At 40.2% G+C, this 27,973-nt stretch overlaps 1 protein-coding gene across 2 annotated transcripts in view; it reads right to left on the bottom strand.

Moving 5' to 3' along the window:
* LOC132817060 (inactive dipeptidyl peptidase 10-like) overlaps nucleotides 1-27,973 on the bottom strand; it is a 924,305-nt gene that overhangs the window by 502,120 nt on the left and 394,212 nt on the right. For both annotated transcript variants that reach the window (XM_060827148.1, XM_060827149.1), the window contains one exon: nucleotides 12,147-12,241. In XM_060827148.1, coding sequence (XP_060683131.1) covers nucleotides 12,147-12,241 — 95 coding nt within the window. The remainder of the gene's footprint in view (nucleotides 1-12,146; nucleotides 12,242-27,973) is intronic.

Here is a 27,973-nt window from a genome sequence, read left to right as displayed (position 1 = left end):
GAAGTTGTCTATTTCTATCAGGTATTCTCAATGGCATCAGCAACAGTGTAAGAATGCATTTCAATGAAGTGTTAAATTGCTTCTGAAAGTAGCTGTCTTTTAAGGCAGTACTGGCATCAAAAGAAAAATTACTTAACAAAATTAGGTTTTATCTAAAAATATACAGAAATCTTGCAGCATGAGAGCTGATATTTATTTTAATAAATATCATGAGTGTGATATCTCTTTTTTTCTTGCATGGGAGCACAAGAGAGGCTTCTTTTAGAAGGAAAATGGACAAGTGTTTCCCCCTTTCATAATGTGTATTAAAGTGTAAATTATAGAAATTGAAGATTTGCTAAGGAACTCAGCTTTTGGTGTCAATAGAAATTATGAGGGACACAGTTTTACAAATTCAGTTCAGTCAAGAGCAACAAATATTGGCAGCAATGCTTATATCCTGTACATTCAATTGAAAACAAAACTGACTTGGATTGAAAACTAATTACACAAGCCACAAAGATGCTTTGTTATTTCCATACTATTGCCATTGAGTTGCTCAACTTTTTAAGCAGATCAGTGTGCTGTTCCACCAGGTTTGTAGAACACGTATTCACTCCACAGATGCTGTCAGACTTGCTGAGTTTCTCCAGCAATTTCTGTTCTTTTTTTTCTAGAATACATTTCTCTCATTAGAGTTCCTGTGATTACCAGGGATTCTTCTTAGATTCCACTTTATCACTTGCACATTATTTGATTCTAATAACCATGAACATCTTGACAGAAATTAGTTCTCTCTTTTAAATGGATTAACTTAAAAATCACACAACACTAGGTAATAGTCCAACAGGTTTATTTGGAAGCACTAGCTTCTAAAATGTTGCTTCTTCCTCAGAATTTACAGTGTCATGGAGATGTGATAATACATTAAACAATTTTAGATCAAGTCTTTCATTTTTTAGAATGGGATGCACTGGTTTCTGTTCTTTGGTTTGCAAATCCCAGAACTTCTTTTAAATAACATTCTTAAGAAAGGTCTAGCTACTCTAAGTTAAAAATCACAGAACACCAGGTTATAGTCCAACAGGTTTATTTGGAAGCACTAACTTTCGGAGTGCTGGTCCTTCATCAGGTGGTTGTCACATTGGTGTGTGAGGTCTGTCTGTGTCCCAATGTTGACTTAGACTGGTTCTATTTTTAAAGTGGGATTTACAGAGCTTTACACAGATTCATGCAGCTTTTGAGCAAAATAAAATGCAATTCTGAAGAAACAAATTCACCCCATAAACTTATATGGGCGTGCATGTAGGAGAGACAGAGCGAGTATGTGTCTGCATGTGATAGTATGTGTGTGTGTGTAGGTTTGGTTCAGTGAGTTAGTGAGATTATTGGGGTATATCCCTGGGAGGAGATGCGCGCATGGGTGAGAGTGCAAGATGTGCGCGCGCGTATGTGTGTGTGTGCGTATGTGTGTGTGTGCAGTCACCTGTAGTGTGACATGAACCCAAGATCCTGGTTGATGCCATTCCCATGGGTATAGAGCTTGCTGATCAGTTTCTGTTCAGCCACTCTGCGTTGTTGCTTGTCACAAAATCTGCCTTGGAGGTTGGTCACCCAAGTGCCAAAGGCCAAATGGCCCAGACCGCTGAAGTGTTGCCTTACTGGGAGGGAACACTCTTACCAGATGATTGATGTGCAGTGTCCACTCATCTGCTCAGTCCCGCTAATATACCATGCCTCAGGGCTATCCTTGCCTGCAACATATGAGTTCGACAACATTGGCAGAGTCACATGAGTACCTGCCACGTACATGGTGAGTGGTGACCCCACGTGTAATGGTGGTATCCGTATGGACACTCTGACACGTCTTGCAGCGGTTGCTGTGACTGGGTTGTACAGTGTTTTTGTGCTGGAGACTGGGCAGTTTGCTGTGAACAATGATCTGTTTAAAGGCGAGAAGTGGAGGTGTGGGTGAGGTGCTCATCCTCACTGATAACGCGTTGCAGGCTGCAAAGACCATGGCCATAGTTGTTCGGCTCCTGGAAAGTACTGGACAATGAAGGGTACCCTGTTGGTTGCAGCACGTGTCTGTCTCCCCAGAAGGGAACTAAGGTTTCTCATTGTGACATGTCGGAAGTGGCGGTTGATGATTTGAGCATCATACCTTGTTCTTATGAAGCCATCCTTGAGCACTTTCAAGTGTCCATCACATTCCTCCTCATCTAAACAGATCCTGTGTATGCAGAGGATTTGTCTGTAAGGGATGGCTGTTTTAATATATTTCAGGTGGAGGCTAGAGAAATGTAGCATCGTGAGGTTATGCATGGGTTTGCAGTAGAGTGAGGTGCTGAAGTGCTCATCCTTGATGGAGATGCATGTGTCCAAGAATGAGACACATAGTAAAGAGTCGTCCATGATAAGTCTGATGGTGGGATGAAACTTGTCGATATCACTGTGTAGTTGTTTCAGTGACTCCTCATCATGGGTCCAAAGGAAGAGATTTTGGTCAATATATTTGGTGTATAGTGTTGGTTGGAGGTCCTGAGGAGAAAAGAAGTCTTGTTCAAAGTTGTAAATGAAAATGTTGGCATATTGGGATGCAAATATGGATTAAAACACTATATATATATCTCGTAGAGTGTGATTTTCTCTGCATCGTGATCTTATGCAAAACAGTTAACCTTATGTGCCATTGGTTCCATCTGGTGTATTACCTTTAATCCACTTTCAGACAGGATGGAAAGCCTGTGTCACAGATTTCTCTGATGGAGTTGCTGTAATAAATATATTGCAGTCACAGCATGCTGCTGATAGAGAGGTTGTATACTAAGCCCGGTGGCAGGGTGCCACAAAGTGAATCACTCTGTGTAGATCATGTTGAGCTTCTTAAGCATTGTTGTGGCTATACTGAAAGAGGTGAATAATGGCTATTCCATCATACCGGACATGAGTATTCTCGAAGGTTAACAATTTTTGATGGATTAGGTGAGCCACTCTTTGTGAATTTGCTCTGCTTTTGAAGCCAAAGAACTGACATGGATGGTCCTGATTAGATCCCACTCCATATGAAGATCTTGGTAGTCAGATCTTGCTCATGATAAGGTAAAAACAATGACCGCAGATGCTGGAAACCAGATTCTGGATTAGTGGTGCTGGAAGAGCACAGCAGTTCAGGCAGCATCCAAGGAGCAGTAAAATCGATGTTTTGGGCAAAAGCCCTTCAATGTCAGTGAAGGTTAAAGGGGGTTGGCTGAGCTTTCTCTTGCTTTAGATGATCATTCCTTGGATCTCAGATAGCACAAATAATGCTAATTAATGGCCAGTCCAACTCAAGATCATGCTATTCATATTGCAATTTGTAATGTGCTGCTTCATTATTGGAGGAGTTGGGAAGGGTATTTTCATGGAATCATCAATAAATATTTTGACACAGACCTTATCATGAAGGGAAGGATGTGGATGAAGTAACTGAAGATTTTTTTAGCCGTGCACGCATTCTTGAGGAAATCTTGCAGTGATATTTCGGGGTAGTGATGACTGCCTTTCAACAACTTAATTATCTTTCTTTTTTTGTCCACTGTGACTCTGACCATGACAGACCTCCATTTTACAGGTGACATTTATTGTTGAATGCTGAATGTCAAGGGCAAGAATTCACTCCTTTCCTCTGAATTAAGGCTATGATGCAGGCTGTAGGCAAAATGTTTCATCCAGAACCTGAACCGGTGAACACAGTATTAGTGAGTTGGTGACACTTGATCACAAGGCTAGAAGAATACAGACTACCCCATCCATTCAATTCCTCAACCAGTTTGTAGAGCTTCACTGGTGCAGATCTCACAATTGAGATCAGAAACTGTGTTTCTAATCCTGGTCAAATGTAAAAGTAACTACTTACTTTCTTCTGAATTTTCTGAACAATCATCTGATGGAGGATCCTTCACATCAAACTCAGTTCAGGAATCTCTTTAGAGAGTAGTGCAGGGAATCCATGCAGAAACATGCCCTTTTGATAGCACTAGCTACTGTATTTCAGTACGTAAAGCATAAACATCCCAGAGCTTCTCTATGTCCCAGGTCATCTGATAGGAAGATCACTGAGGCGGTTATGTACAGGGAGGAGTTATGCATTGGGATCGTTTGGAAATACAGGTCCAGGTTTTAACTGTTGAAACTTCTTATGGGTAATTGTCTTACACATGGAACCCTCAAAAACATTCACTAAATCTGAGTCAGAGTCAGGTGGTTCTGACATATTTAGCATAACATTTATCAGAGCAATTAAGCCGACTGCAATCCTTTACAACTATTAAACTGACCCCCTCAACTCACCATTGAACCACCTCAACCATGGATACTCCACAGTTGTAAAATTACTCTAATGTTAGAACTATTTTTTGTCTGCCTAGCAGTTCCTGTGTAACTATCCATGTGAGTATTTTGGAACCTGCACAAGTCTGAACCCTTAACACAGAGTTGATGATCTTTTTGAACAGTTCTGGATGCAAGATAATTGTCAAATGGATACTTGAATTTTGCAGATCATTCCCACACAGTAATTGTGTCAGGACTTCTCAGAAGCTTTGACCTGTATTTTGAGTAGGTATGTCTGCTCTCCAAATATCTGGAAAACAAAAGATCTGGCTATTGTTTGCCAAATTTCTCCTTTCACAATGGCACACTGGCACGCAACCCATTAGCTGTTGCTGGCATGCTTCATTTAGTCACTCCAACATATCCTTTTGATGTCTCTATCCTTCCACCAACCTCCCCACTTCCAATGTAACCCACAAAGGTCTCATTGGTATTTTCCCTTGTAAGCTCCATTTGCAAATGGCCCAATATATTCCTCGCTCCCTAAAAGTACCTTATGGAGCCTATTCCATGCCTGAACCATTGAATCTATCCTCTCTTCATTCTTCTCTTTGTTCTTTGCCTTTCATATCCAATTTTCTCAGCTCAACACTATGGAAGATAATCACAGCTACTGCACAGTGGCAGCAATTCCTATTCTCATGACAATGTCTACCCAGCAGATGGAGTAGTCAGAAACACTGCTGTTACATAGTTGCAATATAACTTGTACTTTGTTACATTAAGAGGAGACTGATAAGAAAACTGGACAGGTAGAATATCTTCACTATTCCCATTCTCCAACTCTCTCAGGCTCACTGAATCATCTAGTGTCACATCCTCACTGACACTAATTTCCCATCAGAAAGAAACAAGAGCAGAGAGGTAGATGCACATTTCTATCAAACTTAGAGTTTACAGTTCCTGTGCCATCTCCATGTACATGACATACAAAACAATCTTAAACAGTTTCTTTCCTTTCTGTCCAGAGTAATGGTCTAACCTACTGCCCAGGTTGGTTGAGGAGATAGAAATTGTTGATTTTCAGGTTTAGATTGGGTAGGTGGAGGATGAAAAGTTGACAGATTACACGCAGATGGAATATTAAACCAAGGCAAATCAAAATTAATAGTTGAAATTGTTCATGTGGAGAATGTTTGCTTCCGATATTGTTTCACGGCTGTTCGTCTTATCTATTTCCAGCAATCTTTTGCCAATTCACAAAGGAGATGTCTGGCCTTTCCCAAAATCAGTCTCTACTTGCTCAATCATCTCAACACCAGTAAATGAAACATCAATACAATGAAACATAGTCATAAAACTAGAAATCAACTTAATCTGGCAGGAACACACTTTCCATTTTCTGTCAAGTCAGACAAATTAATGGTCATTAAACCTTGCTCACTTCACACTGTATTTCTAAATCCTTTGTGATCTGACAAAAGAAATGGTACATTACACTTTCCATTGAGGTTCTTAGCTTTTCAAATTGTATTATACCCCTAGGGATAACAAAACAGATAGTTAAGTTCAAATGTCTATTGCAGCAGGGATTTACAGAAAGGACCTGAGCAGAGGTCCATGCTCTATTACCTGAATGAACAACTTGTGACAATAAGAATATCTTAATGATTTTCTGAATACAAGTCTAGTTTTGATTATTAAACCACATATTAAGTTAGTTCCTAGGAGAAATCAAACTCAAAGTATTCACATACATTATTCAAGCTAGCCTAACAATTGGCATCAGCCTTTGTTCAGTGTGGAATTGTACTCAGCTGTGTGTCAGGTGGCAGTGTGTTCAGGTCTCACTCCAAATGCAGCACATAATGCAGGCTGACAATCCAAATCACTTTGGAGTGCTGCATTATCAGAGGAATAATTGTTTGAAGAGATGTTAAACCACAGCCCTTTCTTCCATCTACAATGGATCCAAAACATCTCATGGCACTTTTCAATATATAGTTCTACAAGTGATCTAGTAATTTCTCTGGCAACATTATTAGAACATATTATCCAACGAGTTGTGTTGTTACTGTTTGTGAATCTTTGCTATGTGCAAATCGTCGGCTGTGTGCCCCTACATTATTACAGTGATGACACTTCTCAATTACTTAATTTATTGTTGATATATTCCATACACAAAAGGTACTACCCAACTGTAAGGTTTCTTTTAAAAGGCACAAGGCCTGTGGAATTTAAAAAGAAACATGAAAACATAATCCTACGCAAAGCAAGTAGCATTTATATTACTTTATACTGATGTACATTTGCAACAAGTTTCTGAAGTGTATGAATGGTTTGCTTATCCAGTTTTAATTATGCTGATCTTTGTTGGAAGGTGCTGCATGTTTTCAGAATGCTGGGTTAGGTTGCTTTTTCTGTGTTGAATCTTAAACTGTGTTTTATTTATAATACGACTGCTTAATGTTTCTTATTGAGGTATTTTTTCTGATCTAGCATCTGTTTCATTGAACTGTCTTGCTGTTTTGGGAGTTGGTTCTTTTGATCTTAGTTCTGTGCACATTTTAATTCTTTCTGTTGGACTCCAGCTGCTATCAGTTGACTTTGTACTCAAACTCCAAGTTTTATGCTGGGAAATTTGCTACTTGCCCCATGCCAGTCATAGACATCACAATCTTCCCCGATTTTTCAAGTGATGCATTATGTGCTCCAAGGAGTATTAACAAGTGATGACTGTGGAGGCTTGTGTGTATTTGCCTGCCAACTAACAATCCTGCATTTGTTCTGCAGTATGAAGTTGGCAAGTTCAGAATGAGTTTATGTATTCACTCATGTCACTTCAGGGAGGACAAGGTGGAGGGTATAGCCTAAAAAAAATTGGACTAAAAAATCCAGTAGTGAGAATACTAAGGACTTCTATACACAAGGGTAGTAGATATTTGGAACTTTCTGCCATGATGACAATTCATATTAGATCAATTGTTTAATTTGAAACTGAGTTTGTGAGTTTTGCAGGATATAATAGAAGGCAGGAGTGAAGTTAGAGATCAATCATGAATCAGCTCGAGAAAGTAAGTGGTCTACTCTTGTTTCTACATTTCCTACAAATGCTTTAACTGGTCCAGAGGCCTCTCTGTCTGATGAGGTGGGCATTGAAAATTATGGTCATATTATTTGTGACATTACTTACAGCAACATGTTGAGTTGTTCACAAGCATTGGTATTGAGCATGGCACTGACTTATCTTCTGCTGCAAGTTCTTCAAGATGATCTTAAGTGTACTGTAAGTGCAATGAACATCCAGCAGCCAAGAAAACAAATGGAAAGGTGCTGAAAGATTCACAAGGGTCATGGCAATAATTAGCATGCTTTGAACATACTGGTGAGATTGGTCAACTTTTGTATTTAAAAGAGGCACAAGGATTTTGAATATGGCATTCACTGCCAGATATCACATATTCAGTGCATCTCTGTACCCAGTTCAAACCAGGTTTTATATCCTTCTATTCCATCTGCTTACTACCTTCTCCCAGCTCTCAACACCCTCCTTTCAGAAATGTTCTATCAAAATAACCCCCTCCCCACCACAATCAACAACTACCACCTTCCCCATCACCTCACCTCTAACTTGCACTTTTTCCCCATCCTCTACAAATTTAATGCTCTGACCTGCGCAATGCTGAATCTGCTTAAATTAGCTAACCATGCAAGTTACATTGGATTCAGCATTATGAAGCAACATAGAAGTTCAGCATCCGTTCTAAATGCACTTTTAGAATTTTGAGCCCTTAATATTGAGCATTGTATGTTTTTTGCAGAGGTAATTTTACTTTCGCACAGCTGTTAGGAACAAGAGAAACCTTGCATCAGCAAGTCCTATTATTCACTTACGTTGATAGTTTGTATTGTAATTCAGTGCAAAATTGGCAAAACTGAATGAGGGTTGATCTCTGAGACACTAATAAAGTCCAGCACTACATGTGCTCCAAAAAGACAAAAACAAAAGGATGCTCTGAAAGATCAAAGCACACACTGAAGTTGTTGATATATTAGCTTTTACAATAAGAAAAGATAGGCAATTAAGTTGCCAAAAAAAAATGTCAAGGGGGAAAAGAAATGCTATTCACTATGTTATACATGAAAAGAAAGTGCAAATCAACAACACACAAGATTAGATTGAATGATTTATAAATGGAACATTGGGATTCATGCACCACAGATTTGACAATAAATGCTTTCTTCATAACAGGCAATATCTGAAAAGCTTACATAATTGATCAGCTTGTAATATCAATAAATATTACATTTGATCATTCATCTTGCAGAGGGATTAAAATAAAAAAAAACTTCAGCAGAATTATTTCCAAGAAATTGTATAAAATTTCTCTACCTTTGCAGAGCTATGAATCTACTTAAAAGAAGTCAGTCAAAACCTCCATTAAAATAATGATGAGAAATTACAGGCAAATATGTTCTCAAACGGTTTCCTTTTTTTGACGTAATTCAGATAAGATTGAATGAGGTCCACTATCTACATGGAATCAGAAGAATTTCCAGACAGACAGGAAGTGGTAGTTGATTGTTCTTAGCCCAACAAAGGAAACATAGCCACCCCTCATAGGACAGGTCAGACCTGAGCCTGTCATCAGTGGTATGGGAGAAAACCTTGCAGAGGATAGTCCATTCAATTCGGCACGACTGAAACATCACTTATGCATTTGATCCTGAAATGAGTTTCAAACTCACAATCATGCCATTACTATGACATCTTATTTCCACCTCCATAAAAGCACCTTGACTTCACTCTTATATATCTCTAGTGCTACTGAAGTATTCATTCATGCCTTTGTTCCCTTTGTATCGACTATTCTAATACATTCCTGATTAGTCTTTCACATATACACACCTGCATACTGGAGGTCATAGAGTGGCTGAGTTGACTGCATTAGCACATAGGGCTAATTCCACACCTTTCCCACTCTCTGCGTAAAGAACCTGCCTCTGACATCTGTCTTAAATCTATCATCCCTCAATTTGTAGTTATGCCCCCTCGTACAAGCTGACATCATCATTCTAGGGAAACGACTTTCACTGTCTACCCTATCTAATCCTCTGATATCTTATATGTTCTCTATCAAATCCCCTCTTGGCCACCTTCTTTCCAATGAGAACAGACACAAGTTTCTCAGCATTTCCTCATAAGACCTTCCCTCCAGACCAGGCAACATCCTGGTAAATCTCCTCTGCACCTTTTCCAATGCTTCCACATCTTTCCCGAAATATGGGGACCAGAACTGTACACAATATTCCAAAAAACTCCAAGCAGTGTGACCTCTCCTCTCCTATTTCTAACCTCAGCCCACACTACCCCTCAGTTGACAAGTCCTCATCAACAGTTCTCTCAGCCACTGTGATACTATCCTCGACTAACAAGGCCATATCTCCCCCTCTTTTACTGCCTTGCCTATTCTTAATGAAAGATCTAAACCCTGGAACCTGCAACATCCATTCCTCACCCTGCTCTATCCATGTCTGAAATGGCCACAACATCAAAGTCCCAGGTACCTGTCCATGCTGCAAGCTCACCTACCTTATTTCGGATACTTCTGGCATTGAAGCAGACACACCTCAAACTAGTTTGCTGACTGCCAGTACATTCCTGTGACCCTCAAATCCTGTCCCTGTCCTTCCTACTCTCACCCTTTTTGCACTGCAACTACACCTCAGGTTTCCATCCCCTTGCTGAGCAAGTTTAAACCCACCTGAATAGCACCACCAAATTTCCCACCCAGGATATTCATACACCTCTGGCTCAAGTGGAAGACTGTCCTGTTTATACAAGTCCCACCTTCCCCAGAATGAGCCCAATCATCCATGTACCTGTAACCCTGCCTCCTGCACCATCCTTGCAGCCATGTATTCAGCTGATATCTCTCCCTATTCCTTGCCTCGCTCTCATGTGGCACAGGTAACAAACCAGAGATAACAACTCTGTTTGTTCTAGCTTTCAGCTTCCATCCTAGCTCCCTGAAATCCTGGCGTACATCCCTATCTCTCTTTCTACCTATGTTGTTGGTACCTACATGGACAACGACTTGAGGCTGGTCACCCTCTCCCTTCAGGACCCCAAAGATACGATCCGAGGCATCACGGACCTTAGCACCTGGGAGGCAACACACCAACCGTGAGTTTCGTTCGTTTCCAACAAACCTTCTATCTGAGCCTCTAACTATCGACTAACCCAATGACTAACATTCTACTCCTTTCCCTCCTTCTCTTCTGTGTAACAGGGACAGGCTTTGTGCCAGAGACCTGGGTCCCACTGCATGCCCCTGGTAAGTTGTCCCCCTCAAGAGTATCCAAAATGGTATATATGTTTTTCAGGAGAACAACCACAGGGGATCCCTCCTGTTTTTTACTCCTTCAAGCAGTCACCCAACTTTCTTTGTGCCTAGGAGTAACTACTTCCCTTTAACTCATATCTATCACAGCATCTGCCTCCCGAATGATCCAAAGTTCATCTAGCTCCCGCTCTAATTCCTTCACATGGTCTTGGAGGAGCGAGAGTTGGGTGCACTTCCTGCAGATGTACTTGGGTGGGAGACTAATGGCATCCCTCACCTCAAACATCATGTAGGAGGAACATTGCCCTCCCTGCACTGCTATCCCTGCTATTCCCCTAATCACAAAGTAAAAAAAAAGAGACCTGATATGTCCCGGGTCTTTCAGGTTAGAGGAGGTGGTTGGGTGGGACACTTTACAAAGGAAGGGTCTAGGGTTGAGATAACACTGACTTATATAGCTGGATGGAAATTAAAATAAGAAGTCACTCCTTTCCCAGAAACCTCTATTCTCTGACTTCAAAATTTAAAAGCCCAAATCAGTGACTCATTGTTCCCGGCAGGCCCGTAGTCCAAGCTCCCGCCCTTCGAATTGCTGCTGCCACTGAAAAACATTCAAAATCTCTGCTGATTGTGTCTTAACTCACAGAAGATCCAATTTGATATCTCCCGTAATGGTCACTGACCCTTACCAGCTCCCAGATAAACACCACAGAGTCATAGATGTACAGCACGAAAGCAGACCCTTTGGTCCAACTCGTCCATGCCATCCAGGTATCTTAATCAATCCCCACTCAGCTGCAATCCATTTTGGTACTTTGACCAGTTTTTACTACTCCTACCAACAAAATCTTTCTAGAAGCGTGACTATGAAGTAGTATTAATGATAGCAGAAGTTGCTCAAGAAAGAAAAGTCACATTCTTATTTAAGCAACATGTCTCTCATAACTATGCAATTTTACATGAGAACAATATGGACTCCCATAAATGTAATTAGAAATGGCTGCTTCGTGGTTTGCATTTTTCACAGTTTGTTGCCAGAAACAGAAAATGATTATAAACAATGTGGACGAAGATGGAAATGGCACATTCCGCTTAGATTTATTAATGAAGATCTGATATGTCAGTGAGTCTGGTGTTGAGAAACCTTCTCACTCTGCTTGTCCTGTGATGTATCCTTATCAGGATGGAATTTCTGAGACAGCTGCTTTTATAGCCTCATTGTCCTGATTTTTTTTATTCACTTGTGGAAAGTGGGCATTGCTTGATGAACAACAATAGTTCGTCCTTCTGTCATTCCAATACAACAGTTTCATCCCTTTTAAAATTCCAAAACAAAAATACAACAATGCTGGAAAACTAATGCATTTATAGATGTCTTGTTTGAGGTTCTCTTCAATAAATGTTCTTACTTTTAAAGTTTGCATAATTGCATGAAAACGTAATAATCACTTCTAGGTGTCAAAGTTAAACCATCTAGAAATGAAAAGAAACAAATCATTTACTTACAAAAGTGCTGTTTTCCAGCAATACAGTTGTTTCATTTGTAACTACATTCAGTTTGATCACATGCCCATCTCTGGTCCGATATACCACTTCTGCATCTATCGAGAGAAGGGGAAGTAATTTAGATTTTTGTTTCTAACAACATATCTTAATTATAAATTGAAATAGGGCATCAGTTTTACATAGAAAGGAAAAAAAATGAATAAATACACAACAAATTATTAGCATTTGAAAGAGAAATAAAAGAACATTCAGGTCTTTCGATGGTCTGAGAAATTATTTTCACTCAGAACTTTAACCCTTTTCAGAACATCTAGTAACATCTGCAGGAAAAAGTTGAACACTGGCAGTGCATCCTGTTTTTAAAATCAATTTTAGATTGGGATGAATCAATCTTAAGTTTAAGTATTCTTAAAAAAAACACAAAGAAGATCTGTACACTAGTTCCTTTTGATCAATGCAATGTACAATTTACAAAATAAATTAATGCATCTTTACAATTTATCCTTTAATAACTAAACAAAAATCAGAATTATCTACTGTTGACTGCAATCCAAAAACAATTGGCAAGACATCTATTTCACACAAAAACCGAAAGTATTCAACAGTGACTTCATTCATGTTTATGTTCTTACATGATGTTTACTTTATTTTTTTCCAAATCATGACGACTTTATTTTGTTAGGTATTTATCCAGTTTCTTTTCAAAGGAGCTAATTACTATTAGATAGGAACCTGTCCCGAAAAGCTAATATTCCGTGGATGAGGTACAGATAATTAAGTTCCCTCTTGTCATATTTTCAGTAGATGTACATTGTTTCAGTATCAAAGTATAACATGAAAAACGGACATTGCTCTGATGCCATTCATTTTATCACTGTAGTTGTAAACAAATATTACTAAACAATGTTAACAATGTATGCACTAACACACATTGTTTCTTTGGCATGATTGTATATTTATGTCACCCTTTCTGACTGGGTCAATGTTCTTTTTGTAAAAAAAAAGTTGCCAATTATTTCTTACTTTCTTTATTCATTAATGGGATGTAGGTGTTGCTGTGAAGCTAGCATGACTTGCTTATCCTAACTGCCTTTGAACTCTGTGGCTTACTGGGCTAATTTGTTGACAGTTTCAGAGTCGACCATAATGCCTTCAGTTTGAAGTCACACGTAGGCCAATTCAGGTAAAAAAGGTAATTGTCCTTCTCAGAACAAACTCCATTAGTTTTTATGGGGAGAACGTGAGGACTGCAGATGCTGGAGATCAGAGTCGAGAGTGTTGTGCTGGAAAAACACAGGTCAAACAGCATCCTAGGAGCAGGAGAATCGACCTTTTGGGCATAAGCCTTACACTCACGACCTCAATATTAGCTTTTATGGTCACCAGAATGGAGAATAACTTTGTAGTCCTGGATTTATTATTATTATTTATTATTTAAATTTATATTCCTGCCATGGTGGAATTTAAGCCAATGTCCCTGGAAGAGTTCTGAAGAAGGGTCACTGGACCTGAAACATGAAGTCTGACTTTTCTCCATAGATGCTGCCAGACCTGTTGAGCTTTTCAAGCAACTTTTTTATTAATTTCAGATTTCCAGGAAGCTAATTTCTTTCTTTTCCCCCTGGAAGATTAGCTTGAGCCTCAAATTTATTCATCACACATGAGGCACCTGAAGACCAGAGGTTGGCTAACATGGTGCCACTGTTTAAGAAGGGTGGCAAGGCAAGCCAGGGAACTATAGACTGGGAAGCCTGATGTCGTTGGTGGGCAAGTTGTTGGAGGGAATCCTGAGGGACAGGATGTACGTGTACTTGGAAAGGCAAGGACTGATTAGGGGTAGTCAACATGGCATTGTACGTGGGAAATAATGTCTCACAAACTTGATTGAGTTTTTTGAGGAAGTAACAAAGAGGATTGATGAGGGCAGAGTGGTAGATGTGATCTATATTGACTTCAGTAAGGCAGTCGACAAGGTTCCCCATAGGAGATTGATTAGTAAGGTTAGATCTCATGGAATTTAGGCAGAACTAGCCATTTGGATACAGAACTGGCTCAAAGGTAGAAGACAGAGGGTGGTGGAGGAGGGTTGTTTTTCAGACTGGAGGCCTGTGACCAGTGGAGTGCCACAAGGATCGGTGCTAGGTCCTCTACTTTTTGTCATTTACATAAATGATTTGGATGCGAGCATAAGAGATCTAGTTAGTAAGTTTGCAGAAGGCACCAAAATTGGAGGTGTAGTGTACAGCGAAGAGGGTTACCTCAGATTACAATAGGATCTGGACCAGATGGGCCAATGGGCTGAGAAGTGGCAGATCGAGTTTAATTCAGGTAAATGCGAGGTGCTGCATTTTGGCAAAGCAAATCTTAGCAGGACGTATACACTTATTGGTAAGATCCTAGGGAGTTTTGTTAAACAAAGAGACCTTGGAGTGCAGGTTCATTGCTCCTTGAAAGTGGAGGCGCAGGTGGATAAGATAGAGAAGGTGGTGTTTGGTATGCTTTCTTTTATTGGTCAGAGTATTGAGTACAGGAGTTGGGAGGTCATGTTGCAGCTGTACAGGTCATTGGTTTGGCCAGTGTTGGAATATTGCATGCAATTCTGGTCTCCTTCCTATTGGAAAGATGTTGTGAAACTTGAAAGGGTTCAGAAAAGATTTACAAGGATGTTGCCAGGGTTGGAGGATTTGAGCCAAAGGGAGAGGCTGAACAGGCTGGGACCATTTTTCCTGGAGCGTCGGAGGCTGAGGGGTGACCTTATAGAGATTTACAAAATCATGAGGGGCATGGACAGGATAAATAGACAAAGTCTTTTCCATGGGGTTGGGAAGTCCAGAACTAGAGGGCATAGGTTTAGGGTGAGAGGGGAAAGATATAAAAAAAGACCGAAGGGGCAACCTTTTCACACAGAGGGTGGTATGTGTATGGAATGAGCTGCCAGAGGAAGTGGTGGAGGCTGGTACAATTGCAACATTTAAGAGGCATTTGGCATATGAATAGGAAGGGTTTGGAGGGATATGGGTCGGGTGCTGGCAGGAGGGACTAGATTGGTTTGGAATATCTGGTCGGCATGGACGGGTTGGACTGAAGGGTCTGTTTCCATACTGTACATCTCTATGACACTATGGCTCTATCTAGTGACATTACCACTGAATCACCATCTCCCTCTCAAAAATCATTCTCACATTTCAGAGTGTTAGTGCTCGTCATATAGAACATGCAAACAGGCACTAGGCAAAACAGTCCACTGCTGCTGTTCTGACAGTTTAAGTCTCCAGAGCAGTCTACAAACCAAATGAAGAACAAACATCTTAACTATACCCACTGAACTATGGAATCTGTCCCTCATTGCTCCAACATTTTCCAAACATCATTGTCACAAATAGTGAAATGCAATTTAAAGATCCTAAAGCTTCTTCAGGTTGGTGGCTAATGAAAAAAAGATCTACCAGAATACTGCCAACTATTGTTGTAAAAGGTAGGCACTGTTTGGATTCCTCGAAAATTCTGTGCTATCAAGAAGGACTCCAAAAACAGGAACACTCTGCATTTATGAAGAGGCCCAGTTTGGAAATCTGGGCCAGATATGCAAACCTCTGTCTTAATGTAAATGAAAGGAGCAGAGTGGCAATTCAAGAACACACATCTCTACATCCTCAGGAGTTTTGGGAAATTTAGCATGTCCACAAGGAATCTTACCAAATTTTGTTGATGCACCATAGCAAGCAACCTACCTGGATGTATCACAACATGGTATGGGAACTGCTGTTCTTGAGAGCACAGAGAGTAGGGAATACAGCCCAGTCCATCACACACACCAGCCTTCCATCTATTGACTCCATCTATGCTTCCCAAAGCAACCAACATAATCTAAGATTCCTGCCACCAGGTTATGCTCTCTTCCACCCACTTCCATTGAGCAGGAGTAGCTTTTAAAATGCATACAATCAGATTCAAGAACAACTTCTTCCCTACGTTTTTTAGATTTTTGAAAGGACCTCTCAAATGTAAATCCTGATCTCTCACTCTGCACCTTCTTTGCAGCTGTCATACTGCATTCTGAATTCTGTTCTGCTAACCTGATGCACATTTTAAAGGTATTGCCTACCCATACAGCACACGAAACAACACTTTTCACTATATTTCAATACATGTTACAGCACTAAATCAATCAATGGTTATTTTGCCACTCTTCAGAATGTTTGCCTCATTGATGAGCCATTTAAGATAATCAGTTCTACTGAAAGCCAGGAAAGAAAATATTAATCACTTCATCAGCATTTAACAAAATGTTTCATTTTCACTGAAGGACAATAAAAATCTTGCAACCACAAGCTAATATTCGTTTGCAAGCACATTTGGTTCCAACTTTCCTGTGAAAAACCTGCATAAGAATGAAAGTGTATATGATGCATAAAAAGTTAGTAAATAATTAGGAAAGAAAAAGTGTCATTGGCCTTAACTATAAAAGGGATCGAATATAAAAGCACAGTCTTGCTCCAGAGCCATGGTGGGACCACACATACAGTACTGCAAAGGAAAGAAGATATGAGCTTGCATTGGAAGTAATTCAGCAGAGGTATACCAGGCTGATACCTGGGATGAAACAATTGTTTTGTGAGGAAAGGTTGAGCACATTGAGTTTTGTTCATTGGAGTTTAGAAAAAGGAGAGGTGATCTTCTTGAAACATGAAAGACTCTGAAGGGGTTTGACAGAGTGAATTTTTGAGGAATTCTGGGGGCAAGCCAAATGGAAAGACCACAATGACATCAACCATTATTTTGCAAATGATGGAGCAGGTGTGAGGGATACAATAGCCTAATTCTGCTCCTATTTCTTATTCTATTTAGATGGAAATTTAGCTTTAAATTTAAATTCTTACTATTGTAATTTAGGAAGCCTTGTAAATTTTAAATCAGCATTTTATTCCTCACTGTAATAATGGAAATGATTGGAAGGGTGACATGGTGGCTCAGCGGTTAGCACTGCAGTCTCACAGTGCCAGGGACCTGAGTTTGATTCCAGTCTCGGGTGATTGTCTGTGTGGAGTTTGCACATTCTCCCCGTGTCTCCGTGTGTTTCCTCCAGGTGTTCCAGTTTTCTCCTACATTCCAAAAGATGTGCAGGTCAGGTAGATTGGCCATGCTAAATTGCCCATTGTGTAAGGTGAATTAGTCAGAGGGAAATGGGGCTGGGTGGGTTACTCAGAGGGTTGGTGTGGACTTGTTGTGCCTGCTTCCACACTGTAGAGAGTCTAATTTTATATGCATTGATTTACAAGATTGAGTTTGTAGATAGGTACAAATTCAAACAAGAATATTTATAATTGTGTTTACATAATACATGGAAGTGATCTGGACATTGAGTAACTAAATCACACATAAGAATTTCAAAATTCACTACATCACACTTTTTACACATCAATCTGCAGTGAAGGCTATAAAATGCTGGAAACAAGGATAGGCTCCTTTGATACAACAATTTGAAGAAAGAGGGATTAAAATGTTTCATTCTATGTTTTCATGCAATGTTATTTCTCTTCTGTACATTTCAATGTGGTATAATGACTACACATCTTGTTTAATGAAGGAAATTATTGTCTAATAAGTGGTGTAGATATTTCTATTTTCATCTGATAGTTTTCCAATTTAAATGCTCAAATACTTAATAGCGTAAAGCAATCATCCTGTGTTCACACTAATGAAGTTTTCATCTCTTTTGAGCTAGTTGTCTTTTCACAGAATCCATTATGAAAACTGACAGTAAAATTCCTGATTTCTTTCTCTCCATTATGTTTAACATTATTTCAAAAGATTATTCCTAGATAGTTGAACATAGTGGAAACAAAGTTAGCTTTTTTTTCTCCCCTTCTTTACTCGCTTGCTGGATACTTATCAATCTTTGAGAATGCTTGCTCAGGGAAAAATAGCAAAATTATTGCTGAAGAATAGATGGACCGGTCAACTTGGCCTGATTAGATTTACTTCTTAGAATTCAAAAGGTCTTTAACTGTAAATATTTACTTAATTTTTTTAGCCTTTTGTTCTGAAGTGGCTGGTTTAGATTGATGCTAACATGTTGCCTAAGGCAAATATATCTACAAAGAATTTAGGAGACCCAAAGCAATCACCACAGGTTAGTAGAGCCTTCGCCACCCAAGATTCTCTTGCATTGTAAGTTTTGGAGTTCAGCTACAGTGAGTAAAAGATAGTTACTTTATCAAAATATGGTACCTGTGGCATCTTGCTGGTCACATCCTTCCTTTCACTACAGGTAGAAATACTCGTTACTGCTTGGACCTCCAAAGACTCCCAGTGCCAGCATTGTCGTTAAAGTCTAACTCTGCACCCAATCAAGTGCTGCCAACCAGGGGATGCCCCTACTTCTGTGCATGTAATGGAGGGTAAGCAGAAACAGTTGCCAGGGCTCATTGGTAGCATGGCTGACATTCCGTTGCACATTTGTGCATATATTATTGCTCTTTAAGAGCAAAACTACACAGTTTACTAGTCCTCGCCTTATCTAATCTTTTTGCAACGTCTCATGTCACTCAACATCCTCGTATAGCTCAATGTGGGGCCATAACAGGAAAACCTTCAAACGTCACAAGACGCGGTTTGTTTTTGCTGTTACTGAATAAAAGTCAACCAATAAATGCACTTGACAATGGCAACAGGCAGCTTGCATTTCAACAACAGAAAATTTACAGTAGATGAGTAATCACCGCACCCAACTCTCACCTCCTGCAAATGGTGTCCATTGCATCCTGTCTGACTTGTTGTGCTTGATACTGCACTGCTCAATCATGGTAAAGGTAACGTTCCTCTTTTTCAAAGTCCTCATCTTCCATCTTGGAAGACTCTCTGAGCTCTTCAACATTCATCACATCGCCTTGTTACCTGCTCCAGTTGTGCAGAGCACAATGTGCAAGTAGCACTCAGTACACACAGCCTATACTGCAAGTTTCCTTGCAGGCTGACCCAAGCAGCAGAACCTCACCTTCAGCAGGCCTATCATCTGCTATATGCTGGCTCTGGTCAAAGGATGGGCTGTATTGTATTTGCAGTCTGCCTTGGTCAGTAGGTTACATGACTGAATCATCAAAAGTGTTTGCTGAGAGTAGCCATTTTCTCCCAGTAACCATCTTTGGAAGGCATCTGGCCCTTGAATTACAGCAGAATTATAAAAGTTTGCAGGGCATAGACTTCATGGCAGCTCCAGGAAACTTGGGTCTTATTTCTCGGTTGCGGTACAGATGGTCACAGACTTGTACATTGATGGAATGGAACCCCTCCCTACTGATGAATACAGTTGTATGATGATAATCTGTTCTCAATGTGACATGTGTACAATCTATAGTGCACTGCACTGGGGAAATGTAATGAGTTTGGCAAAGCTTACTGCCCAGGCTGCATCATTGATCTTGTCCTGTGAAAATGGGATAAAGTGGTGTCACTATCTGCATTGGGCAAGGATGTTGATGGTCCCTGGTGGTGGCTTCTTGGAAGCAGCCAGTTGTATAAAGGTCATGTGCAGCTACCCCCTTGACAGCCACTGGGCTAGGAAGGCCATCTTCTCTGTCATGTCTCAGGTCCCAATGCAGAAGTTGGCATAGTTCTGAGATGGCCTCAGACTGCAGTAACGCTGCACCATGTTCATCTGGAGTAAATGGCATTGAGAATGAAAATCTCTGGCCTTGCTGTGCCCCCAGTACAGCCTGAGGAGACCTTCACTCTGACCGCTTTACATGGAGATTGGTCAGCTGGAGGTTGCTGCTACTCCTGGGATTGCTGATACATCTGTTGGTCCTTAATTTCTTTGTACTTTAATTGAAAATTAGCCACAGTGATAATAACCACTGCTGTGCCTGGATCAATTGGCCACAGTTCTAATGAATCAGTCTGGCAAACATTATAAACAGACTCAAATCTTCGGAATGTCAGCAGTCAGGATTTGTATCTTCTGAACAAAGTCACCTTGGAGCGCAGGTTCATTGAAAATGGAGTCAAAGGTAGCTAGGATAGTGAAGGTGGTGTTTGGTATGCTTGTTTTTATTGGTCAGTGCATTGAGTATAGGAGTTGGGAGATCATGCTAGAAATGTACAGGACATTGGTTAGGCCACTTTTGAATACTGTGTGCAATCCTAGTCTCCCTCCTATAGGAAGGTTGCTGACAGATGCAATAGGGTTCATTAAAAAATAACAAGGATGTTGCCAGGGTTGGAGGGTTTGAGCTATAGGGAGAGGCTGAATAGACTGGGACTATTTTTCCTGGAGCATTGGAATTAGAGGGATGACCTTCTAGAGATTTATAAAATTGTGAGGGGCATGGATAAGGTCAATAGACAAGGTCTTTTCGCTGGGGTGAAGGAGTCCAAAACTGGAGGGCATGGGTTTAAAGTGAGAGGGGAAAGATTTAAGAGATCTAAGGGGCAACTTCATGCAGAGGGTGGTAAGCATATGAAATGAGCTACCAGAAGAAGTGGAGGAGAACATTTAAAAGGTATCTGGATGGGTATATGAATAGAAACAGTTGAGAGAGATATGGGCCAAACGCTGGCAAATAGGACTAGATTTATCTAGGATATCTGGTAGGCATGGATGAATTAGACCTGCACTGTACATCTCTGCGACTCTATGACCAATGACAGTTTAGCATAGCCCTCCATCAAGTATGCCATGAACAACTCTGAGAGGAGGACCAGGAATGTCTCTACATGACCCTTGATGAAGGGACTTTATAGTGGATAATGCAGCTGAAACCATATTACATGAATACTGAAAGCAATTGTAGGTGCTGTATGATTCTAGGAGAAAGTGAGGACTGCAGATGCTGGAAATCACAGCTGAAAATGTGTTGCTGGAGAAGCGCAGCAGATCAGGCAGCATCCGAGGAGCAGGAGAATCGGCGTTTCGGGCATGAGCCCTTCTTCAGGAATGATTACCAATACCTTGTCCTCCCAATCTCTTCATCACTCATGGAAGAGTTCATTGGTGAATGCATACAGTTCAGGGTTAGAGCAAATCATTTCCATGCCTTTGTGCAGTCGATGATAACTTGGCTTATCTTCGTGATTTGTGTCTCTCAGATGCCACTCTTTTTGGGTTTCCTGTGATTACTTCTCCTTCACAGAAATGGGTTTGTTTAATCTGCAATGACTAATGGCACGGTCAACATTGCACGTGTCCATGATTTGTATCATCCACCGTGGGAACGGAGTACATTTCGCATGCTACGATTACAGATGAATTTAAACTGTACTATGCAAGATTATTGCAATTGCTCTTTAAAGGACCTCACATTGTTCACTCAGAAACAGAAGAAGAAAACATTTACTCTATCCACTCTGAATGTAACAACAGCCATTTTCCATTTCCAGTAGACGTTTTTGAGTCATGATAATGGAAAGCAATCAGGTTGTTCTTGACACAGTGAGACACAAGCTCAACTTGGTAATTAAGGTCCCTTCACAAAACTTCAATTATCTTTTCTTCTTGGCATTCCTTGGCAAGCCCATCAGTACTGAGGCTTCCACACATTCCCAAACACCTTTTTGAACTATGACTTCATCTTTCAAAATTATCGTTGAGCCCAATAGTCCTGTAGCATATTCATGCAAAGCATCATGCCAAACTCCAGTTCTGAAAACTGCAGGGCGATTGTGATAGTCGATGACTCACCTCTCGACCGGTTAGCTCTGCTCTCCAATGCACAATTATCTATCTCCACTCTGACATATTGCATTTTCACCCTTCACAATGATTGATCTCTGCATCTCGGCAAGCCACCACTCGTCCAGAACTGATTTAACCCAATTTCCCTATCAGAGTAGTGATCCTTGATAAACTCCTGGACTTTCACTGAACTGACCCTCAGGACTGACATTGGCCTACCCCTGACTGTTGCGTGAAAAGCACTGACTGAAATGTAACTAGACCTCTGCTTGATCTGTGTGTAGTTGCCAAGTGAACTGGTGTGACACCCAGATTAGTTTCACTAACCTGCAAGAAGATGCACATGGCCCATTTCTGGATTGACATTATATGTATTCCCTGAGCATCCCAAGTAGTCAACAGACAATATCCAAACACCTGGATTGATAGCAGATGACATCCTTGACTTACTGTGCTGGGATCTCCCTTGGTTTGACTGAGGACTACTATGTGATTTTGATACATGGCCATCTGTTTGAGGCACAAACATTATGAGATTGATGTCTCAGGACATCCCTTCAATGATGGTTGCTGACAATCATTGTGACTGTACTAAAAAGCACAGTAACAGAGAATTAATATGTGCCATTAAACTCTGATTTAATTGGCAAATCACAAAAAGGCATGGCTAAGCTGTAAGTATTGAAGTGCAAGGTGAGTATGTTAAGGAAGCTTGCGAGGTTCACTCAGTTGAAAACATGAGTTGGCTGTCTGTCCCTACATGCAAAGTGTCTTGGCAGCAGGGTTCCAGTGAAATGTGCCAGTGAATAATAAAGTGCAGGAATGAAGTTCAGTACTGTGTTGTAAGTGGATTGAATATGTGCCACGTGAGTGTGGAAAGGCTGATACATAACTAATGCCAATATCCATAGATAAAGGTAGAGGTAGTGGTTGCAGGTACTTTTTTGCCCATGGATTGTGTCTCAAGATTTTGGGGACTGCAGTCCAAGCTGAAGGACTGAAGATTCAAGCAGTGAGCAGGAATTGAGCTCATATTCATGCAGGAATTGTTGTTGTTGTTTAGTTTCTAACCAGTGCACTTTGAGAATGGGAAACTGCATAGCAATGATGCAAGATTAACTTATAATGATAGGTTAATGCATGCAAATGATTGCAAATGGACTTGTCAAGGCTCATGAGAATTTCTTATCTCACTAAACAACTTTCAGGTGGAAAATGGGACTTTTTTCTCTTGATATTGAGAATCTCCTGACAATAGATTTTACTATATTTTGCCTTTTTTTTGGAAAGGCCTATGTTGTTCAGCTGTTGGGCAATTTCCACCTGTAAGGTCTTCATGTAGCTCAATGCCATACTTTGTTTCATAATGTTCTTGTGAAGTACCTTGGAAATTTTTGTATGTTAATGTCTATATAAGTTATTATTGTAGATGAATACTGTCTTTGTAGCATTACTTTGCAAGACATTGATATTTTCCACATTGAGCTAAACGTATGAGATATGACAGGAAGAAATAGTATATAATTTGCAATATAGCACATATCATTGCGAATCTTTAAAATAACAGAATAATCCCTCACTATTATATATTGATATGATATCATTAAGAAATGGAATTCTTCATACTTTTTAAACAGGAAGACTACCTACAGTTTCTATCCATTGCACCGTAGCAAGGATTTTTAATATGGTTGTCAAAGGCAAGGCTAACTTGGCAAGTGTTAACTGAGAAAGTGCTTTTTTTAAAAATGGAAAATTAAAGTATTTGAATGTAAACAGAACGGGGTAATGTTTTAATTTGTGAAATAAAAATGGCAGTCATTATGTTTCTATAACTGGTAACTGTTTGGCTGTACTAATTTTATGCATGGTTAGAAATTTTAAAATGTTCATGAATTTATGCTGAGATGTCTCTTCTTTTCATTTGTTCAGAGAATGCAGACTTTGTTGGGTATCCAGGGTTTATTGCCTGTTGCTACTTGCTCCTGAGAAGGTGAAGAAATGTCTTCTTGAACTGCTGTGAATCATAGAATCCCTGTAGTCTGGAAGCAGGCCATGGGTCCCACTGAAACCACACCAATCTACTAAACAGCATCACACCCAGATCTACCCCTCTACCCTGTACCTGTAACCCTGCATTTCCTATGGCTAATCCATCTAGCCTGCGCAGTCCTGGACACTATGGGCAATTGAGCATGGCCAATCCAGCTAACCTGCACATCTTTGGTCTGTGGAAGGAAATCAGAGCACCTGGCTGAAACCCCTACAGACATAGGGACAATCTGCAAACTCTACACAGACAGTCGCCTGAGGATGGTATTGAATCCAGATCCCTGGCGCTGTGAGGCAGCAGTGCTAACTACTGAGCCACCATGTCATCTCCCTTATTCCCCTGCCTTCCATCGTCCGCAGGGATCATTCTCCACACATCCCCATACACTCTGGCGCACTCCTCATCCATTCACAACATCTCCCCACACCTCCATTGCACCCTCCCACACAATCACAAAAAAACGTAATACCTACTCATTTACTTTCTCTCTCCTTAACAACCAAGGCCCAGACATACTTTTCAGGTGAAATATTGATTTATCTGTACTGCATTCAATCTCATCTAATATATTCACCATTCACAATGTGCCCATATCTCCACTGGGGAGACAAAACACAGACTGGGTGACTGCTTTACAGAACACTTGTATTCTCATTGCAAAAATGACCCTGAGTCTGCCATTTCAACAAACCATCCTTATCCTTTATGTTGCGGGACTACTGTGAGCCTCAGCACAAGTTTGAAGAACATCTCATTTTTTGCTAGAGACCCTGCAGATTCTAGAATTCAACATTGAGTTCATAATTTTAGAGCTTGATTCCATCCTTCCATTTCTTTTATTCACCCCACACCCTGTCCTGTAATGACATGGGTTGGTTTTAGCAAAATCACCCATCACCAAGTGCTCCTAGACCCATTGTCACATTATGTGGGTTGCATTCAGTGCAACTAACCTATTTTCTTATTCTTTGCTCTGGTTATCATTTATTCAGTTTTTCTTCCATTCTGGCCTGCTATCCTTTATCTCCTTGTTTAACTGACATTTGAATATCTCTGGGCTCCAACTACACCTTTCTCTTCATCACAACTTCCTGCCACCCCACCTTCCCCAAACCTTGCTTTCTTTCCACAGATGATGTCAGACCTGTTGACCTGAACTTCATATCATAAATTAAAGCAAAGAAGGAGGAACGAAAACAGATACTGCTGGAGAAACTCAGCAGACCTAAATTTTATTATGGGTACTGAAAAAGAATTTATTTAGAACTAATCATGGGCTGTGGGCATCACTGATCAGACCAGAATTTATCGCCCATCCTTAATTGCCCAGAGGGCAGTTAAGAGTCAACTACATTGCTGTGGGTCTGGAGTCACACGTAGGAGATGCTGGAGATCAGAGCCGAGGATGTGGTACTGGAAAAGTACAGTCAGGCAGCATCCAGGGAGCAGGAGAATCAACATTTCAGGCATAAGCCATTCATCAGGAAGGCACATGTAGCTCAGACCAGGTAAGGATCCCTAAAGGACATGACTGAACCAGATGCTTTTTTTCTTCTGACAATTGACGACAGTTTTGTGGTCATTATTAGATTGTTAATTCCCAATTCTTCATTGAAATCATGGTGGGATTCGAACCTGGGTCCCCAGCAAACTAGCTGTGTCTCTGGCTTAACAGTCCGTCACATCTCTTTCTTTATATGCTATATCTCTTCATAACTAAATCTTCTAGAAAACTCAGTGGCACAGATCTAACTTTATGGAGATCCTTAAGTGGCATTTCAAACTAGCTGATACAAACAAAATATGTTTATACAAAAACACAAATAGTGAACTACTCTGATCCTACTGTTCCTGATGCAATAGTCAGTCGTACACTCCCATGTTTCATTTCTAGCTTTTGTTTATTGAATTCAACCCAAGCAGAAATGGTGTAATTTTTCCAATGTCTTGAACCTAAAGAAATAGAAAGTGAGTCACCTAATCATCACATTATTGTCTGAGAAACCCTGCTGTAAATGTGGTCAGAAATCTGGTTGTGAAAACATTATTGTTGAAAAACTCATTGAAGCTCACTGTCCATTCACAGACACATGACAAAGCAAAGAAAGTCTAACCAATGAACTTCCACCCTGTTTCCTTCAGGAACAAAGGAATAAAAAGAAGAAATTCATTCAAGAAAGTTACATTTGCACCATGTTTACAAAAGGAAAAAAAATAATCACCTTAATGATAATTTTGTATCATTTGAAGTATTAAAAAAAACCATCATTGTCTATGTAGTATCAATGTATTACTGCTATGCCATATTATTGTTATAGGCTTGACAATTTCTCCAAGCAATTATGTTAAACTGCAATTCATTCACAGACAAACAGAGGATGGAAAACAGAGTACACTGGTTTTGAATAAGGTAATATTTAGTTCTTCAGTACCTGCAAATAGGTACATAATCCATGAGTGGGTCCAGACTCATAATATTTTGCATTTAAAAAGCACTTGAACTGCATGCCAATGATCAGCAGAAAGCATTTCAATACAAAATTGCTCAATTATCTTCTTTAAATAGAGTTTGATAATGTACAGGGTGGCACGGGAAACCTTATATTTTGTAACAAGCATTCAATCCTCAATAGCGAATGAGTCATCGCAACCAAAAAGTTCAATGAAAATTATATATAAGCGATTGTAGCGGATTCTCATAAAATATTATTTGTAGAAGATATTCTCCTCAAGAGGATGTTAGATTAATAAATTACATCCCTGCCTTCCACCAGAGCAAGCAAGTGCATCCATTTCAAAAATACATTTATTACACATAGTGGAGCAGAACAGGGACTAGTATTGTTAAATGCAGTGATTGTAATGGGGTTAGCCAGGTGGACATCATTGAATACGAGTTCTCAATTGGGGCAGTTAACCGGGCCCAATCAGGAAGCCCTGGCTGACAGATCTCAACAGGACTGTCAGAATTTCTGCTCACTTTGAGAAAGCCGGACCAGCAACGAATACTATGCACATGTATATAAAGGGTGATTTGCTGATGGGATACTAGCCTCTGTGGAGTTAGTTCAGTCGTCGCAAGAGAAACAGATATGTTCCTAAAGAAATTTGCTCACAACAGTTGTCTTTGAGTTGGGGGGAAGCATTTCTGGCATCATGCTGTTATTTGGGAAGCTTGACCTATTCAATCCTGCCATCAAAGACAGGGCCAATTACGTGGAAAGGAGACTATATTTTCTGGGCAAATGACATTGGGGCAGACAAAAGCAAACAGTAATTCTCCTTACAGCTGTGGACCCGCAGCTTTTTCAGCTATTGGGAGCCTAATAGAAACAGAGATGTGCAGCATGGAAACGGATCCTTCAGACCAATTCATCCATGTCGCTCAGATATCCTAACCTCATCTACTTCCATTTGCCAGCACTTGGCCCATATCCCTCTAAACCCTTCCTATACACATACCCATCCAGATGCCTTTTAAATGTTGGAATTGTTTTTCCTGAGGTACCAGATACTAAAACCTTTCAAAAGTGGATGGATTTAGTTAAGAAATATTATAACACCAAGTATCCTCTAATCCGGAGATGCTATCAGTTTTGGTCAGCGGTTCAAGAACCAGGGGAATCCGTGTTGAGATTTTTAATGAGTTTAAGATGACTGGCAGATGCATGTTAATTTGGTTTAATCCTTAATGAAATTCTGAAAGACCATATGGTATGCTGGATTAATGATGTAATCATGCAGAAGTGCCTACTAGTTGAATCCAAACTGGATTTCAAACAGGCACTACAAATGTCTGTGTCATTAGAAAATGCAGCAAATGGAGAATGAGAGTTACAGGCTGTACTGAAGAAAGTGGACACCCTCACCAGTCTGACTGAGCATGTGCAAAGACAATTGCATAGCCTCGCTCAGGACATATCCTGAACATAGGGATTCTATGTCAGCACAGACCAAAAATCCCAAAATAAAGCCAAGCCTTAGCCAAACAGTTAACATTTTCTTCAAGTTCCAGGCCAGCAAGACATTGTAGTTGCTGCTGCTATGCAGGCTTTAGACAGTGAAGGAGGCTTAAATTGAGTATGAGAACTCATAGACCAG

The sequence above is a fragment of the Hemiscyllium ocellatum genome, chromosome 7, assembly GCF_020745735.1.
Source record: "Hemiscyllium ocellatum isolate sHemOce1 chromosome 7, sHemOce1.pat.X.cur, whole genome shotgun sequence".
Classification (NCBI taxonomy): domain Eukaryota; kingdom Metazoa; phylum Chordata; class Chondrichthyes; order Orectolobiformes; family Hemiscylliidae; genus Hemiscyllium; species Hemiscyllium ocellatum.
The sequence above is the reverse complement of the archived record's forward strand: the minus strand, read 5'-3'. Positions and strand labels throughout refer to the sequence as shown.